Source organism: Ovis aries, chromosome 1, assembly GCF_016772045.2.
Source record: "Ovis aries strain OAR_USU_Benz2616 breed Rambouillet chromosome 1, ARS-UI_Ramb_v3.0, whole genome shotgun sequence".
Classification (NCBI taxonomy): domain Eukaryota; kingdom Metazoa; phylum Chordata; class Mammalia; order Artiodactyla; family Bovidae; genus Ovis; species Ovis aries.
This window is the reverse complement of record NC_056054.1, coordinates 204995715-205013563: the sequence shown is the minus strand read 5'-3', so window position 1 is coordinate 205013563 and position 17849 is coordinate 204995715. Positions and strand designations below refer to the sequence as shown.

Here is a 17849-nt window from a genome sequence, read left to right as displayed (position 1 = left end):
ATTCCTTTACTCAGGACAAGATGAAGTCGGAGAAGAAAGGAGCAAGCCATCCTTGATTCAGGGTGTGAGTGGATAGTCTGGGTGGACAACAGAAAGTGTAATATGCCAGAGGCTTCTGGACCCTGATGTGTGGCCTTAACCTAGTGATTAGGGAGTTCAGATTGTGCAGTACCATAGAATTGCTGATAATGCTTGCTAGAAATAGTATGAAACTATGCTTGAATTTCACACTAACAGTATAGTTATAGAATTAATTCTGATAAAAGGTATTTGTTTTGATTTCTGTTAAAGAAAGTAGAGGTGTTATTGAAATAGAGATCCTCTGTGTCATTTTTAAAATATGGAATACTGAGGTGGGTAGCTCAGTATAAAAACAAGACCTTAAAGTTGTTCTAGCTTTCTTTATGTCATCAAAATCTGTTGAAAACTGTTGTGTCATCAGAAAAATACTTGTTCCCTGGTGGTCTAGTGGTTAGGATTCTGCACATTCACTGCTGTGAACCAGGTCGAATCCCCTGGTCAGGGAACTGAGATCCTGCAGTGCGGCCAGAATTTAAAAAAAATTTTTAATGCATATATACGCAAATTTGCATACAATTTCAGAGACACGGACCCTGCTCTGTCGCCTTTGTAATTTTTGGACAGTTTTATTTATTTATTTTTTTATTTAGTTCATGGCTACTTGAATTTGTGGCAGAGAAGATGTAACTTCACGTATTGAAGTTACAGATTTAATTTCCATGAGGAACGCTTAGCTATCCTTATACTATAGTCGCAAATACAAAATCTAACTATTTGGTGTGTGTAAAAAAAATACACCCACATGTATATACATGCTATTGATTATAACAAGATTGGATAAGGTCATTTGAATTAATCACTGGAAAAACAATTCAGAATGCTCAAGTGGGTGTTACAGCATCTTTGGGAATAAGGAAAGATGTGCTAACGTTATTTTCCTTTTGGTATTGTCATCTTATATGATTTCCTGGATGGTGAACTGAATTTAAAAAATTCAGTTTAAAACTGATTTTTGAAACATTTCAATATATCTTCTTGAAGTAATTGTAGAAATCTCAGGAGTTCCAGCATTTGTGTGTGTTCACTGGTTTGTTCAGTAGAGAGGGATGGAGAATGATGAGCATTTGCTTCCTGTAAAGTACATGCATTTATATATAGTATATTCATACTATGAAACATGAGAGGTTGTAGTACTAATGTCATAATATATTTTGGGATAAGGTCTTGGTTTCTTTGTTTTTTGTGTAACTTTAGATGTACACAGTAATAATGTTGGGATTTAGCAAAAAGAATTTTGTATCCGTGGTTCTCAGTCTCAGTTGTCTTGACATCTTAAAGATTTATATCTTTATATCAGTTTGCTCAGATTTGCTCTTTTTTCTTTTATCTCAGAAGCTTTACATGCATGGTGTATAACTTAGGGTTTAGGTTAACATGATTACAGAGTGGATACAGAATAAGTATGTCCCATGGAGTCTAGTGCTTCAGTTACCTGTGTGTGTCTCTTCTTGTCTTATGTACTGTATAGACAAACTTCTGGTGGGCCCTCTTTGAGAAACAGTCATAGACTACAGCAGTAGCATTCAGACTGTTTGTTCATCTGTTTATTCTGTTGGAGCATATTATGATTTGCTTGCATATTTAATAAATCATATTATCTTTCATGGCTTAACGTAGTGCTTAAACTCAGTAGATAGTTGTTGATTGAATAAATGGTATACATCTTTTAAATGATTATGATATTCCAGATAGACTACTGAGTTCCAACTCTGATTTTGAAACCTGCCTTTTTCTCCCAAGAATTATTATAGGGCACAATTACGAAATGTTTAAAAGAAAATTAATGAGGAAAATAAATACGTGCCACATTTTATCCTTAAACTGATTTTGAAATCAGATACATAATGGCACATTCACATCCACAAAGTGTGGTCATCACTTTAAATAGCATAACAGATAAAATAAAACTTCATTTCTTAATGGTGCATACAAATACATTTAATTTGCACCATTGTGTGCTCGCTGTTTCTAAGATCACAAAGTAAATTGTTTAAAAACATGAACAACAGCCATTGAAACCCAAACATAGCACTGCTAATATTCTAATGTGCTAAACAAAATATTCCTCTAGGTAATATGGGAATCTCCACTATCCTATGTATGTCTGTACTTAGTGGAAATTTTACAGGGATGCCAAGCATGGAAAGGCAGCCACATTACTTAGTAGATTACTAGCTTAAGAGCACTTAATTTATAAAAGTGGATCATTGTAGTTTATGAATACCAAGTGTAACTGGTCTCTTAATAACGTCATAATACTAGTAAATAACCCTTGACCATCATGAAAAACATGTAAATCTAAGAAGATTTGAATCATTGCTGTTAGAACCAAAAAAGGTCTTGCATTTGGTGATTGCTTTCAACCTGTGAGTGCTTCACTATGGCTCAGACAGTAAAGACTGCCTGCAATGCTAGGAGACCTGGGTTTGATCTCTGGGTTGGGAAGATCCCTAGAGAAGAAAATGGCAACCCACTCCAGTATTCTTGCCTGAAAAACTCCATGGACAGAGGAGCCTGGTGGGCTACAGTCCATGGGGTTACAAAGAGTTGGACATGACTGACTTTCACTTCAACCTGTCAAGGGTTCCCCAGTCAAAGAAGTTTTGAAGATTTACTTGCCATTCTGCAAAAACGGAAATATAGACCAATGGAACAAGATAGAAAACCCAGAAATAAACCCATGCACCTCTGGGTACCTTATTTTTGACAAAGGAGGCAAGAATATACAATGGGGCAAAGAGAGCCTCTTCAACAAGTCGTGCTGGGGAAACTAGACAGCTACATGTAAAAGAATGAAATTAGAACACTTCCTAACACCATACACAAAGATAAAATCAAAATGGAATAAAGACCTAAGTGTAAGACCAGAAACTATAAAACTCTTAGAGGAAGACATAGGCAGAACACTCGATGACATAAATCAAACCAAGATCCTCTATAACCCACCTCCTAGAGTAATGGAAATAAAAACAAAAGTAAACAAGTGGGACCTGATTAAACTTAAAAGCTTTTGCGCAGCAAAAGAAACTATAAGCAAGGTGAAACACAGTCCTCAGAATGGGAAAAAATAATAGCAAATGAAACAACTGACAAAGGAGTAATTTCCAAAATACACAAGCAGCTCATACAACTCAATACCAGAAAAACAAACAGCCCAATCAAAAAGTGGGAAAAAGACCTAAACAGACATTTCTTCAAAGAAGACATACAGATGGCTAACAAACACATGAAAAGATGCCCGGTATCACTCATTAGTAGAGAAATGCAAATCAAAGCTACAATGAGATTTCACCTCACACCAGTCGCAATGGCCCTCATCAAAAAGTCCCCAAACAATAAATGCTGAAGAGGGTGTGGAGAAAAGGCAACCATCTTGCACTATTGGTGGGGATGTAAATTGATAACAGCTACTATGGAAGGATGGTATGGAGATCCCTTAAAAATCTAGGAATAAAACCACCATATAACCCAGCAGTCCCACTCATAGGCATATATCCTGAGGAAGCCAAAATTGAGAAAGACACATGTGTCCCATTGTTCATTGCAGCACTATTTACAATAGCTAGAACATGGAAGCAGCCTAGATGTTCATCAGTAGATGAATGGATAAATAAGTTGTTGTACATATACACAGTAAAATATTACTCAGCCATAAAAAGGAATGCATTTGAGTCTGTTCTAAAGAGGTGGACGAACCTGGAGCCTATTATTCAGGATAAAGTAAGTCAGAGAGAGATAAATATCATATACTAACACATATATTCAGAATCTAGAAAGATGGTACCAAAAAATTTATTTGCAGGGCGTCAGTGGAGAAACAGGCCAGACTTATGGACATGGGGAGACAGGAGAAGAGGGTGAGATATATGGAGACAATAACATGAAAACTTACATTACCATATGTAGAATAGATAGCTAATGGGAATTTGCCGTATGTCTCAGGGAACTCAGACAGGGGCTCTGTAGCAACCTAGAGGGGTGGGATGGGAAGGGAGATGGGAGGTAGTTTCAAAAGGGAGGGGACATATGTATGCCTGTGGCTGATTTGTATTGAGGTTTGACAGAAACAACAAAATTCTGTAAAGCAATTATCCTCAAAAACTAAATTTTTAAAAAATAAAAAGATTTACTTGCCACTTTGGAAAAAGAGTGCAATATTGTAGAAATGAAGTATCACTATTCTTGTCAAGGCAAACCTTTCCACTGTAGATGATTACTAAACGTACCTTAATTGAATGTCTTCTAAATTTGAGCCAGAATTGTAACATATTCATACATCCACATGTGAGAGAGTGAATTGATAATGTAACTAGCATGAAGAAATGCTTGTAAAAGTTCTCTGGGAACAAAGCTCTTTGAAACCAAGTTGATCTGGGTGTAAAATAAAATGTAAGCCTTTGTCACCAGACATAGTAGGTGTTGACTAGGCCTTAGCTATGCTGAGCTTCCACATCACTGACTAGGAATCAGAAAAAAACTAGGAAAAGAGAAAAGCAAGAAACCCCAGGAATGAAAGAGAAGGAAAGAAGCCTTCACGAACTTCTGTAGATCTGTATGATTATTCTTGTGGTTGCATCTCTGGCAAAGAATGGACTATTTTTGAATACCAGAGGTTATTACCTAGTTAGTTTATATCTAAAGAAAATGTACCTGTTTACTTTGAAAGGGGCTTCCCTGTTGGCCCAGCTGGTAAAAAATCCTGCAATTCAGGAGACCTGGGTTTGATCCCTGGGTTGGAAAAATCCCCTGGAGAAGGGAAAGACTACCCACTCCAGTATTCTGGCCTGGAGAATTCCATGGACTGTATAGTCCATGGGGTCGCAGAGAGTCGGACATGACTGAGCAACTTTCACTTACTTTGAAAGAAAAGAAATGGCTTAAATAGATTAACCCTATATGAAGTTCAAGGCAAGTAATAGGTATAATATGATCAATTAAAAAGTACCACCAGTAAAGAATCATGACAACTAACTTTGCTGACAATTATTTTTCTTTTGCTTTGCCTTAGGGTTTTGACCCACCCCATCAAAGTGACACAAGAACTATTTACATAGCCAACAGGTTTCCTCAGTATGGCCATTATACACCTCAGAAATTTATAGATAACCGGATCATTTCATCTAAGGTAAGAATTAACACTTCTATTATTAAAACTGTGGTTATGTACTGTTTTGCTTTAAAAAGTGATTTGTTTGTGTAGTATACATTTATATCCTTAAAAATTCAGGGAAATGGTGGTTAGATGTATCTTAACCAAAATTGTAAACTGTAAAATAAAAAGAGTTGCTCGTTCCTAATGTCAGATAGCCAACATTCCAAAAGGTACCCTTAATTTAAACTAAGGAAGGAATTAAACTAAGGAAAGTAAGGAAGCAATTAAACTAAGGAACTTACATTTATACCATATGCCAGGCACTATATTAGGTACTTGTATTATTTAATCCTTAAAACAACTTTAATATATGTTTAATGAGTGTTGTTATACTCATTTTATATCAGTTTCTCCAACTGAAGTGCTGGAAAATAGTTTACCCAGGGATGAGTTAGGAGTTTGAACTCAGTTCTGTGTGACTTTAAAGCCTAACTTCCTCCAATTTTATCATTCTTCTATAAACATTTTATAGTACAAAAGAACCTACTCATTCTTGTTTCATTTTTTTCCTGTGGCATTTTGAAGCTGTCTTAGTCTGTTTTGAAGCTGAAGATTATAGAATAATGCTGTCATCTGTCATGATGGATATGTTTTCCTTGCTGTCTAATATGATAACCATTAGCCACATAGAGCTGTTTAGGCCTTGAAATACAATATGTAATTGAGGAAGTTAATTTCTAATTTTAATTTATTTTAAATTGTCAGTAGCCACATGTGACTAGTGGCTACCCTATTGGACAGAGCAGTTATAAAGGATGTGAGTCAGAAACTGAGGGTAAAGTTCTTTAAGCATTGTTCTTGTTCAGTCACCCAGTTGGGTCTGACTGTTCACCACCCATGGAGTGCAGCACTCTAGGCCTCTCTGTCTCACCATCTCCCGAAGTTTGCCCAAGTTCATGTCCATTGCATTGGTGATGCCATCCATCTATCTCATCCTCTGACACCCTCTTTGCCTTCTGCCCTCAATCTTTCCCAGCATCAGGGACTTTTCCAATGAGCCAGCTGTTCACATCAGATGACCAAAATACTGGAGTTTCAGCTTCAGCATCAGCCCTTCCAAATCAACAGGGTTTATTTCCCTTAAGATTGACTGGCTTGATCTCCTTGCTGTTCAAGGGACTCTCAGGAGTCCTCCAACACCACAGTTCAAAGGCATCTTTGAGCATGTGTGTTTTTTTAGTCACTCAGTCATGTCCACTCTGTGAGCCCACGGACTATAGCCTGCCAAGCTCCTCTGTCCATGGAATTTCCTAGGCAAAAATGCTGGAGTGGGTTGCCATTTCCTTTTCCAGGGGATCTTCCCCACCCAGGGATCAAACCCAAGTCTCCTGCATTGCAGGCCAATTCTTTACCATCTGGGCTACCAGGGAAGTCAGGATAATAGAGGAGCTTTAGATTAATGACATAGTTCTTAGTAAGTGATGGAAGAAATAAAAGTCCTTCTTGAAAAAAATTTTTTTAAACACTAGGTATAATTTATATACAATAAAATTTACTAATTTGATGAATTTTGACAAATGTATAGCATATGACCACCATCATTAAGATACAGAATACATTTGTCACTCCAAAAAGTTAGTGGCCATTCTCCCTTCTCTTCACCTCCAACAATAGCAACTGATCTGCTTTCTGTAGCTATAATTTTGTCTTTTGTAGAATGTCATATAAACAATGCATACAGTAGGAGTCTTGAGTCTGATTTCATTTCACTTAACACAGTACTCTTGAGCTCGATCTTTGTTGCTGCAAGTGTCAGAATCTGTGTTCATTTCCTTTTTAGTGCACATTTTAGTTGTCACCATAGGTTTGGATAGTTTATATTCTGAATTTGGGTCATTTTCCTTAGAGGGTTTCACTGCTAGTATTTTCCCCTTAAGTTTCCAGTTGCTTTTCTAGTCTTGAGCTCTAAATCTTTGTCGTATTTTGTTGATAAGGGAGTAGTTTTCCCTGCTCTTTGACTGCCATAGCTATGTGAGTTGGATAGTATCTCCAGGCTAAGAAGCTGTTGCTTATAATTCATACACCTTCATTTGTAATTTTTTTAAAGTTAAACTCTCTTCATGTTTCTGTCTATATTTTGGACATGTTCCAAGATTTTAAATAGTTTGTTTTAATGTAGTTTTCATAATTCTTATCTGCTGGGAGTTCACTTAAATTGTCTTATCTGCTAGGAGTTCACTTAAATTGTCTTATCTGCTAGGAGTTCAAAAGGTTGCCTGCTAGGAAGGCAAAGTGAACTTTTCAAAGTTCACTTGAAGAAAGTAGGGAAAACCACTAGACCATTCAGGTATGACCTAAATGAAATACCTAACAATTATACAGTGGAAGTGAGAAATAGATAAGGGACTAGATCTGATAGATAGAATGCCTGATGAACTATGAACCGAAAGTTTGGGACATTGTACAGGAGGCAGGGGTCAAGACCATCCCCAAGAAAAAGAAATGCAAAAAAGCAAAATGGCTCTCTGAGGAGGCCTTACAAATAGCTGTGAAGAGAACGGAAGTGAAAGCAAAGGAGAAAAGGAAAGATACCCATTTGAATGCAGAGTTCCCAAGAATAGCAAGGAGAGATAAGAAAACCTTCCTCAGTGATCAGTGCAAAGAAATAGAGGAAAACAATAGAATGGGAAAGACTAGAGATCTCTTCAACAACATTAGAGATACCAAGGGACCATTTCATGCAAAGATGGGAACAATAAAGGACAGAAATGGTATGGACCTAACAGAAGCAGAAGATATTAAGAATAGGTGGCAAGAATACACAGAAGAACTGTACAAAAAGTTCTTCACAACCCAGATAATCACGATGGTGTGATCACTCACCTAGAGCCAGACATCCTGGAGTGTGAAGTCAAGTGGGCCTTAGGAAGCATCACTATGAACAAAGCTAGTGGAGGTGATAGAATTCCAGTTGAGCTACTATCAAATCCTAAAAGATAATGCTGTGAAAGTGCTGCACTCAATATGGCAGCAAATTTGGAGAACTCAGCAGTTGCCGCAGGACTGGAAAAGGTCAGTTTTCATTCCAGTCCCAGAGAGAAGCAATGCCAAAGAATGCTCATACTACCGCAAAGTTGCACTCATCTCACATGCTAGCAAAGTGATGCTCAAAATTCTCCAAGTCAGGCTTCAACAATACTTGTGCCATGAACTTCCAGATGTTCAAGCTGGTTTTAGAAAAGGCAGAGGAACTAGAGATCAAATTGCCAACACCTGTTGGATCACCAAAAAAGCAAGAGAGTTCCAGAAAAGCATCTATTTCTGCTTTATTGACTATGCCAAAGCCTTTGACTGTGTGGATTACAATAAACTGTGGAAACTTTTTAAAGAGATGGGAATACAAGCCAACCTGATGTGCCTCTTGAGATATCTGTACACAGGTCAAGAAGCAACAGTTAGAACTGGACCTGGAACAATAGACTGGTTCCAAATAGGAAAAGGAGTACATCAAGGCTGTATATTGTCACCCTGCTTACTTAACTTATATGCAGAGTACATCATGAGAAACACTGAACTGGGAGAAGCACAAGCTGGAATCAAGATTGCCGGGAGAAATATCAATAACCTCAGATATGCAGATGATACCACCCTTATGGCAGAAAGTGAAGAAGAACTAAAGAGCCTCTTGATGAAAGTGAAAGAGGAGAGTGGAAAAGTTGGCTTAAAGCTCAACACGCAGAGCACTAACATCATGGCATCCGATCCCATCACTTCATGGCAAATAGATGGGGAAACAGTGGCAGACTTTATTTTTTGGGCTCCAGAATCACTGCAGATGGTGATTGCAGCCATGAAATTAAAAGGTGCTTACTCCTTGTAAGAAAAGTTAGGACCAACCTAGACAGCATATTAAGAAGCAGAGACATTACTTTGCCAACCAAGTAATTGTCTAGTCGAGACTATGGTTTTTTCAGTAGTCGTTTATGAATGTGAGAGTTGGACTGTAAAGAAAGCTGAGTGCCAAAGAATTGATGCTTTTGGACTGTGGTGTTGGAGAAGACTCTTGAGAGTCCCTTGGACTGCAAGGAGATCCAACCAGTCCATCCTAAAGGAAATCAGTCCTGAATATTCATTGGAAGGACTGATGTTGAAGCTGAAACTCCAATACTTTGGCCACCTGATGGGAAGAACTGACTCATTTGAAAAGACCCTGATGCTGGGAAAGATTGAAAGTGGCAGGGGTAGGGGGGAAGGGGACGACAGAGGATGAGATGGCTGGATGGCATCACTGACTCAGTGGACATGAGTTTGAGTGAACTCTGCAAGTTGGTGATGGACAGGGAGGCCTGGCGTGCTGCAGTCCATAGCGTCACAAAGATTCAGACAGGACTGAGCAACTGAACTGAGGAGTTTGCAGTCTGCTGATACTTGAAACTGAGTTTCCTGGAAAACTTTTGAGATTAAATATCTTCATATGAATGTTTTGATATTCAGTCAAATGTAGTAGTATTAGGTTTAGTGTTTTTGACCAGGTTTCAGAAATGTAGACTTTTAAATAAATGTTGCCTTTCTTCACATACCTGAAGACTGTCTTTCTTATCACTCCTCTATTATTATTCCACTACTGCTTTTATAAACTTCCAAACCAGATTACCTGCTATTCCATAAACTCGTGTTTAACTTTCCTACCACCTTGCCTTTGCTATGATTTTGTTTTGATAACCTCAATTTTTAAGAATATAGGTTGTATATTTTTGCAGAGAATGTAGATTTCATGTTTTTTAACCATATTTCAAGAATGTAGATATTTATATGTGTGTGTGCATGGTCAGTTGTGTCCAATTCTTTGCAACCCTATGGACTATAGCCCGCCAGGCTTCTCTGCCATGGGATTTCCCAGGCAAGAATACTGGAATGGGTTGCCATGCTCTCCTCCAGGGGATCTTCTGGACCCAGGGATTGAATCTGCATCTCCTGCAGTGGCAAGCAGATTCTTTACCATTGAGCCATCAGGGAAGCACAGATATTTATATAGGTAGTGTCTGTTTTTGTTTTTTTCTTTTTGACCATAGTTGAGCCTGGCTTCTCAATGTTCCCTTTTACTACCTTTCTACTCTATTATTTCCCTAGACTCTTTTCAGACTGCATTATCTTCTATTCCACAAAGCCATGATGAATTTCCCTGCTCTCTGCCTTTGTTCATTCTTTCCTTCCTTCCTGAAATGTTCTCCCTCTGTGTGCCCCCTATTTTCAGCTTGTGAGTGTTCCTCTCTTGAAGCCCATGTTGAATGTGACCTCCTTCATTAAATTTTTCTTGTTGAATTCTTTGTGTATTCCTTCTTTTACTTTATCTTGGAATATAGCTATTGATATAAGTATCGTTCTTAATCTTCTCTATTTAAACTTGTTATCTTTGTTTCTCTTATTATGTAAGTGCCTTGCACATTGTAGATGGAAAATATGCCTTTGTTCAATTTAATTCACTATATAGTAGATTTATGAATTTAAATTTAAATTTCCTTCCAAAAGATTTAATTTTATAACCATGGTTTCATTTTCTTACTAATGTCAGACCTTAGAAGGGCAGTGATAAAGTCATGTAGGTAACTGTAGAGAAGATATGCTTCTAGTTCATTTTTCTTGACTGCTATTGCATAATAATTAAAATAATTTTAAAGCATAATGAATTATTATCTTCCTTAGAAGATTTTCATGTGTTTAAACATTATTCTACTTGAGTGCCTCCTCTGTGTATGACAGGACCAGCACAGAATTTAGACTCAATCTACTAATGTTTGCCTGAAAACAACAATACCCAACATTTATAAGCTAGCTCATGAGAAGTTTTTGTTTCTTCTCAGTTTTTCCATTGTATTATTGAGCTAGCCAAAGGAAACATCCTGAAATTAATTAACTTTCTTATTGCCAACTTATATAGTTGCTCTTTTCAAAATTCTGAGAGATAAAATGTATTATCACTATTATGATTCAAATAGATTAATGTAAACTTAGAACATTGTCAAGTTCTTATAAAGTTTTATACAGTTGATCTGGTGACTAAGAAAGTTGTGTGGGAATACTATGACCCTTGTAGGGACAACTGTCTTTTTACTCCAGTTAAGATCAGCTGGCAGTGGTTTGACCCAGAATTAATTGTCTCATGTACCAATGACCTCTTTTGGTTCCAGGAAGTATATGCCTCTCTTTTCTCTAGAGTCTTGAACATGGTTCCCAATCTCAGATTCTAGAACCGCTGGTGACACTACGACCACAGGAAAATGTTGGGTATCCCAGATTAGGACTAAAAATATAATTCACCTGAGAAAGGCTGTTAGGTATTGTCCTATTCTTTATACACCCTTGAGTCAAATAGGCTTTCGTGGGCTCTTCTGGGAACCTAGACATATTTATAAAATTGTTCATATGTGAATGTTTTAGGTCTCAAAAAACTGATTAAGGGAATTCCCTGACAGTCCAGTAGTTAGGACTTCTCACTTTCACTGCCAAGAACAAAGGTTCAACCCCTGGTTGGGAAACCAAGATCCTATAAGCCATACAGCATGGCCAGAAAAAATTGAATAAGAAGTGAATTTCTGACCTACAGAAATTCAGAAATTAGAACCATCTTCCATTGTACCACAGAAAATCTTGAATTAGTCAATAACCAGTAAGGCTTCATTTATTACCTGACACCAAGAGAGTTATGGAAATTTTTTTCCATCAGTGTTTATTTGTTTGCCTATTTATTTATTCTGCTAGCATTTTGATATCTGTGTGCTATAGTGTAAGTGCTGAAGATAGAGCAGTAAATAAACAATGTTCCTAGCCCAGGGGATCTTATATTCTGCTAGGTGAATGGACATTGGGTAAAGTAACAATACTGTAAAGTGTTTCCCTGTTTTATTCATAATTGTGTTGTGTGTAGTGAGTGGCACAAGTAAAATTTATATGGTGTTACCCTGACCCCATAATGTAACATTATAGACTTATAAACTGATTAATAATACAGCAACAGACACACAGTGATTAGTATGAGCTAGGTTCTGTCCTTAGCACTATATAAATATATCAGCTCATTTAATCTTTGTAACAACCTATACAGTATGATTGTCATAACTGTCCTCATTTTATAGAACATAGAATGAGATACAAAGAGATAAGATCCAAGGTCCTTTGATGACCATGAATTAGGATTTAGATCACAGCAGTTGTTAACCTTTTACCATCAATGTTTATAACCATTATACTCTACTGTCTCACTGTAAAATAGACATTGTGACGGATTTTCACATCCTTTATGAGATTTTCTTCATGGTTATACCAGTGATCACTTAACTAAAGTAATTTTTAATCTTTTTCACATTTCATATCCCATGCTTAACGAGGCGTACTGTCTCCTTTGTTTCTGAGGAAACCTAAAGAAAATATTTATAAAGTAAACTGAATCCAGTGTTAGCATTTTTATCAACTCTTAATTCATCTTTAAATTTACTGATTTGGCTGCCCCGGGTCCTAGTTGTGGCACATGAACTCTTGGTTGCAGCATATAGGTTCTAATTCCCTGACCAGAAATCGAACACAGATCTCTTGCATTGAAAACGTGAAGTATTAGCCACTGGACCGCCAAGGAAGTCCCTTAATTCATCTTTCAACATCAGGTTTAGTTTTTTGTAATCAAAATCCAAATAAATTATTAAAATAGTATTTTAGATCTTCCATCTCCAACTTCTAAAAAACTAGGAATTTACTAGCAAAATTGATAGGTTCCTTTATCTCTCTTTTAAAGTTATACTAAAATTGCCAATAAATAGTAAAAGGTAAAAGGTAGAATAAAAGCCCTGAAACTCTAAAAACCAAGTTTTTGTACTATCAAGTTACATGAATTTGTGTAAGGGCTTGGTATATCTGATGTGTACAAGTTTTCTTAATATTTGTATATAATACATATTATTTAAAATATTAACTTATCTTTTTGTTTTTTTTTTTTTTTTTTTTAGTATACTGTGTGGAATTTTGTTCCAAAAAATTTATTTGAACAATTCAGAAGAGTGGCAAACTTTTATTTTCTTATTATATTTTTGGTTCAGGTAAGCTTTATCACTCCATAAATCGTTAAGTTGTTAGACATGAATGCTAAACATGTATCTTCAAGGAAAAGTTAACATTGCATTCTAAACCATATGACTATGGGACCCATTTTTTTATCTGCAGAGTTTCCCCATTGTATTCAGTGAATACAGTAATGTAATCACATCTAGGTGTCTGAAAAATAGCCAGTGAATTTTAAGATCGGTTGTATTTTGTTTTATCACTATGTGTTATAGTGCTGATAATCATAATTAAAGCCAAGAAAACGGCATCATCCTTTCAAATGTTCTGCCTCAGAAAATAAATACTTTGGCTTTTAATATACAGCACTTGTTTTTGGCACATTTCTGCCTGCGGAACCATCTTTGTACAAAATTAATCTTCCTTTGGCTTTTCTTTTTTTTTAATTTACAGATTTTACTTTTATTTTTAAAGTTTTTTATTAAAATTTCTAAGAATCTCCATGAATATAGATTTTTATCCAGGAGGCCGTTTTCTTAACTTAAATCTATATTCATTGTAAGCTCTTTAGTTTTTAGTTTTTCACATTGTGCTTTTTTTCCCAGAGAACAGTATGAAACTTGAGTATAAACCAAGATTTAGAATTAGTGATTGTCATTTTGCTTCAAAGAGGTTTTTCTTTTCTGATGATACGTTAGCAGTCTCTTTCAGTGCGGCACTGAATTTTTTTTTTATAAACTCTGAACTCTTCTCTTCATAGAACCTGGACCTTCAAAAGAAAAAAAACTTGTGAAGTAGTCACCTTAAAGCTTGAGGAAGCTTTTCTTGAATTGCTTCCCTTTGTGAGCGGAAAAGGAACTTCTGGTTTTTTTTGTTTGTTTGTTTTTTAATCAATAGACCATCAGCTTGTTTGGTCAGAAAAAATGAGAAATTTACACTTATTGCATACAAGTAACTTGCATTTGTGAAATTACTGCCTAAGATCAGGAATTCAGCCTGTCTGTGGAATAGAACAAACTTAACTGGCCTAACCAGAGTAAACCAATATTAATAAATTATTAGACCCATGTTCTAAATAACCAGATATAATTGCTGCACATATTTCTTCGAAAGTAGTTTATTGAAACATCTGTTGCGTATGATTCGGATAATTGCAGCATTGTTTGTTTTCCAAGTTGTACCCCTCTGGCTCTACTAGCTGTAACAAAATCACTTGTAGAAAGAAACCCCTAGTCCCATTTCTTGTTTTCTCTCCAGTGTGAGTTTATTCTGGATCCCAGAATAAAAATTGACAGATTTTTTTTTTTTTAGCATTTCTCTGGATGGGCAAAGAAATGTGAATTGAAATTCTGAATAGCTGTAGCTCCCCTCCAAGACAAATACTGAGGAAGACCTTAAGTACTCTATGTGTTAAGAAAGCAGAGAAACTGAGTCCACTCTAGCAATATTTGTGGGTATGCAATAGATTTAGATAGTCTACTAACCCCATATAATAGCTAACAAAGTGTACTTGTGAAACCGTGAAGTAAACTACATTCACTGCATAATCTCTCTCAAGTTACTTTTTCATCTGAACTATGATACATATTTTGTATGTTTTCAGATTTCCCAATAATTATAAGATTCTAGATGTTAATGGTGATATGTACAATATAAAATATAATACTCTGCATTCTTTCTTTTTTAATGCAGCTTATGATTGATACACCTACCAGTCCAGTTACCAGTGGACTTCCATTGTTCTTTGTAATAACAGTTACTGCCATAAAGCAGGTATGAAATATTTTCTGTTGCTTGCTTTCTTCCGAAGTCATTCAGAAGTTTTCTCCTCCAAAGTGAGATTTATTGTTGCAAAAGTAATTTTCATAAGAAAGCAAATTTAGGGCTTTCCTAGTGGCTCAGAGACAAAGAATCCACCTGCCAAATCAGGAGACATGGGGTCAGTCCCTGATCCAGGAAGGTCCCACATGCCATGGGGCAAGTAAGCCTGTGTATCACAAATTCTAAGCCTGTGCCCTAGAGCCCAGGAATCAACAGCTACTGAAGCCTGAGTGCCCTAGAGCTTGTGCCCTGCAATAGGAGAGGTCACTGCAGGGAGAAGCCCATGCACTAGAGAGCAGTCCCTGCTCCTGCAGCTAGAGAAGAACCTGCACAGCAGTGAAAGACCTAGTACAGCCAAAAAAATAAATTATAAAAAGAAAGAGAGCAAATTTGTTTGATTCTGCAAATGGTAAAAATTAAACTGAGGTAAGCCACGCTTATCAGGTACTTGGTGACTGATGGGATGATTACAATGATTAAAGTATGTTTTTCCTTTAACATACCTAAGAAGTATCCAAAAGCAAGCATTTTGTGTGTACAAACGAAGTTATGTGTGAAACAGATTGTTATAATCATCTTTGTAGAGTTTGGTAGTATTTAAAGGATATATAATTGAAAGGAAGGGGATATGTTTAGGAGTAAAGCCTGTACTTCTATACAATTGAATTAAAAATTTTGAATAAAAATTGTATAGTGCTTTCCTACTTTTTACAGCTTTCTCTGTGAAATTGATTTTTATGTAAAGTTGTACTCTAAGGGAATAGCTTCAACTAGATCTGATTTGATATTAACATCTAGGTACAGAAAAACAGTATTATTGGATAAACATGACAAGAAATTTAAAAAATCCCTAGAAGCATCATGTTTATATAGCTGCCACTTCTCAAAATATCTTGGCAGAAGCTCAACTGTTCAGAACTGCTCCCTTCCTTTTAAAGAGTTAATTTAAATTTTCATATGCCAGTTTGATAAGTTTTCATTTTGTAAGACTGAGGGATAAGGTTTAAACTGACATAGAAACAAAATTGGCAAACATTTTATAATTCTGAGATGTAGTTTATTTATTACTTATTTGATAAAGGCAAGGGAAGTCTATAAATTAACAGTTAATCTAATGTGTCTGAATAGCATGCTACTGCTGTAAGTTTGATTTCCCTTTATTCATTGCCTGTTGGAAACTAGGATTTATGTCAGTCAGTAAGCATCCAGATCACTTAATACAATTACATATTCATTTGGTTTTGTAGATGTCATTTATTGCATCAGAGTAACAAATATTTGTCCCTTGGACTTCTTTTCTATAATGTAAGTTCTTCTTTGGTGATTTCATCAAGTCTAGTGGGTCTAAATTTACATGTATCCTGAAACTATGCTCTGAACTCCAGACACACACACATAACAATTTGTGCTTGCAAATACAACTATTACCTCTTGGACACCTTAAGCGTTTCCTAACCTCTGTGTCACTGTCTCATTCGCTGCTCTGGTCTTTTTGCTTATATCATTTCTTATTCACTACCTATTCTGTTGAATAAATGCTTGTTTATTAGTTTCTCTGTCACCTTCATTTGAATGTTTAGTTCTCTGAGGGCAGAGACTTTGTTTCATATTATTAGTATGTTACCAGTGACCAGAACAAGGTTATGCACATATTTGACATGAAATAAATATTTGATAAATGAATAGATGAATGAATGAACCTCTTGAATATTTTTAAGAAAGTGTTAAATGTTGACATACTTCTTTACTTGGTTTCTCAGTATAAATTTAGCCAAATAAAGAGTGGATTTAGTTGGAATATGATGCTGTAACTAAGTTGAAAAGATGTTAATGAGTTTATAATATATCTGCCGAAGGAGTGAGTTTAATATAATAATAATAACTTAGAACCTCTTTCCAAAATGAGTCATTTGTCAAGATGGGAGACATTGGAAATGCAGCAGATTTTAAGGATAACATCATCAGTTTAGTTTTGAAATGTTTAATGTTATTTATGAGAAATCAAAATGGAAATAATTAAGAATGCATTTGGATATTTAAGTTTATTAGAGTCTGGAGATACAGGCTGGAGATAGAAATTTCAGAATTTTTTGAAGACACAGGGATAAAGAAATCAGGTAGTAGGAAGTTAAGAGAAGGGTGAAAAAAGGGCCCATTAAGATGATATAGAAGGAGCCTCCCATAGTAAACTAAGAAGTAACTGGAGAGGTACTATGAAAACCAGGAACATGTGTGTGATGAAAACCAAGTGAAGAGAGTGTTTCTAGTAGTAATGAATGCCAAAGTAGTCTAACATGGTTCTAATGAATGAAATGTTTGGGGAAAATTATGTTTCCGTTTCTCATTTGATAAAAAGTATCTCTGGAGAAGAGAATGGCAATTCACTCCAGTATTCTTGCCTGGAGAATCCCATGGACAGAGATGCCTGGCGGGCGAGTCAGACACAACTGAGCGACTAACACACACACACATACACACATCTTCTAATTTATACTAAGAGGGGCTTTTTTTATTTTGATGCATACAGGGTTATGAAGATTGGCTAAGACATATCTCAGATAATGAAGTAAATGGAGCTCCTGTTTATGTTGTTCGAAGTGGTGGCCTTGTAACAACTAGATCAAAAAACATTCGGGTATGCATTTAATAAATAATAGAAATCAATTATATTTTAAAAGCAAAAATTCTAATCTGATTATATTTTAGTTAAAGTCTACTTTCCTACATTAAAATATTGTAGTAGACCACTTGTTTAGAACCCAATAAAAATATGTCCTGCCTTTTAAAATCTGTATATCCACTTTTC

General features: G+C 36.0%; 1 protein-coding gene across 5 annotated transcripts in view; it reads left to right on the top strand.

Annotated features, from left to right (window-relative positions):
• ATP11B (ATPase phospholipid transporting 11B (putative)) overlaps positions 1 to 17849 on the top strand; it is a 111782-nt gene that overhangs the window by 17508 nt on the left and 76425 nt on the right. For 4 of the 5 annotated variants that reach the window (XM_015092532.4, XM_042234015.2, XM_060405038.1 and 1 more), the window contains exons 2-5: positions 5090 to 5206; positions 13171 to 13260; positions 14915 to 14995; positions 17571 to 17678. In XM_015092532.4, the coding sequence (XP_014948018.2) occupies positions 5090 to 5206; positions 13171 to 13260; positions 14915 to 14995; positions 17571 to 17678 (396 nt within the window). Of the gene's footprint in view, positions 1 to 5088; positions 5207 to 13170; positions 13261 to 14533; positions 14677 to 14914; positions 14996 to 17570; positions 17679 to 17849 lie in introns of those variants that run through there. The other variant, XM_015092535.4, reaches the window with a different exon arrangement.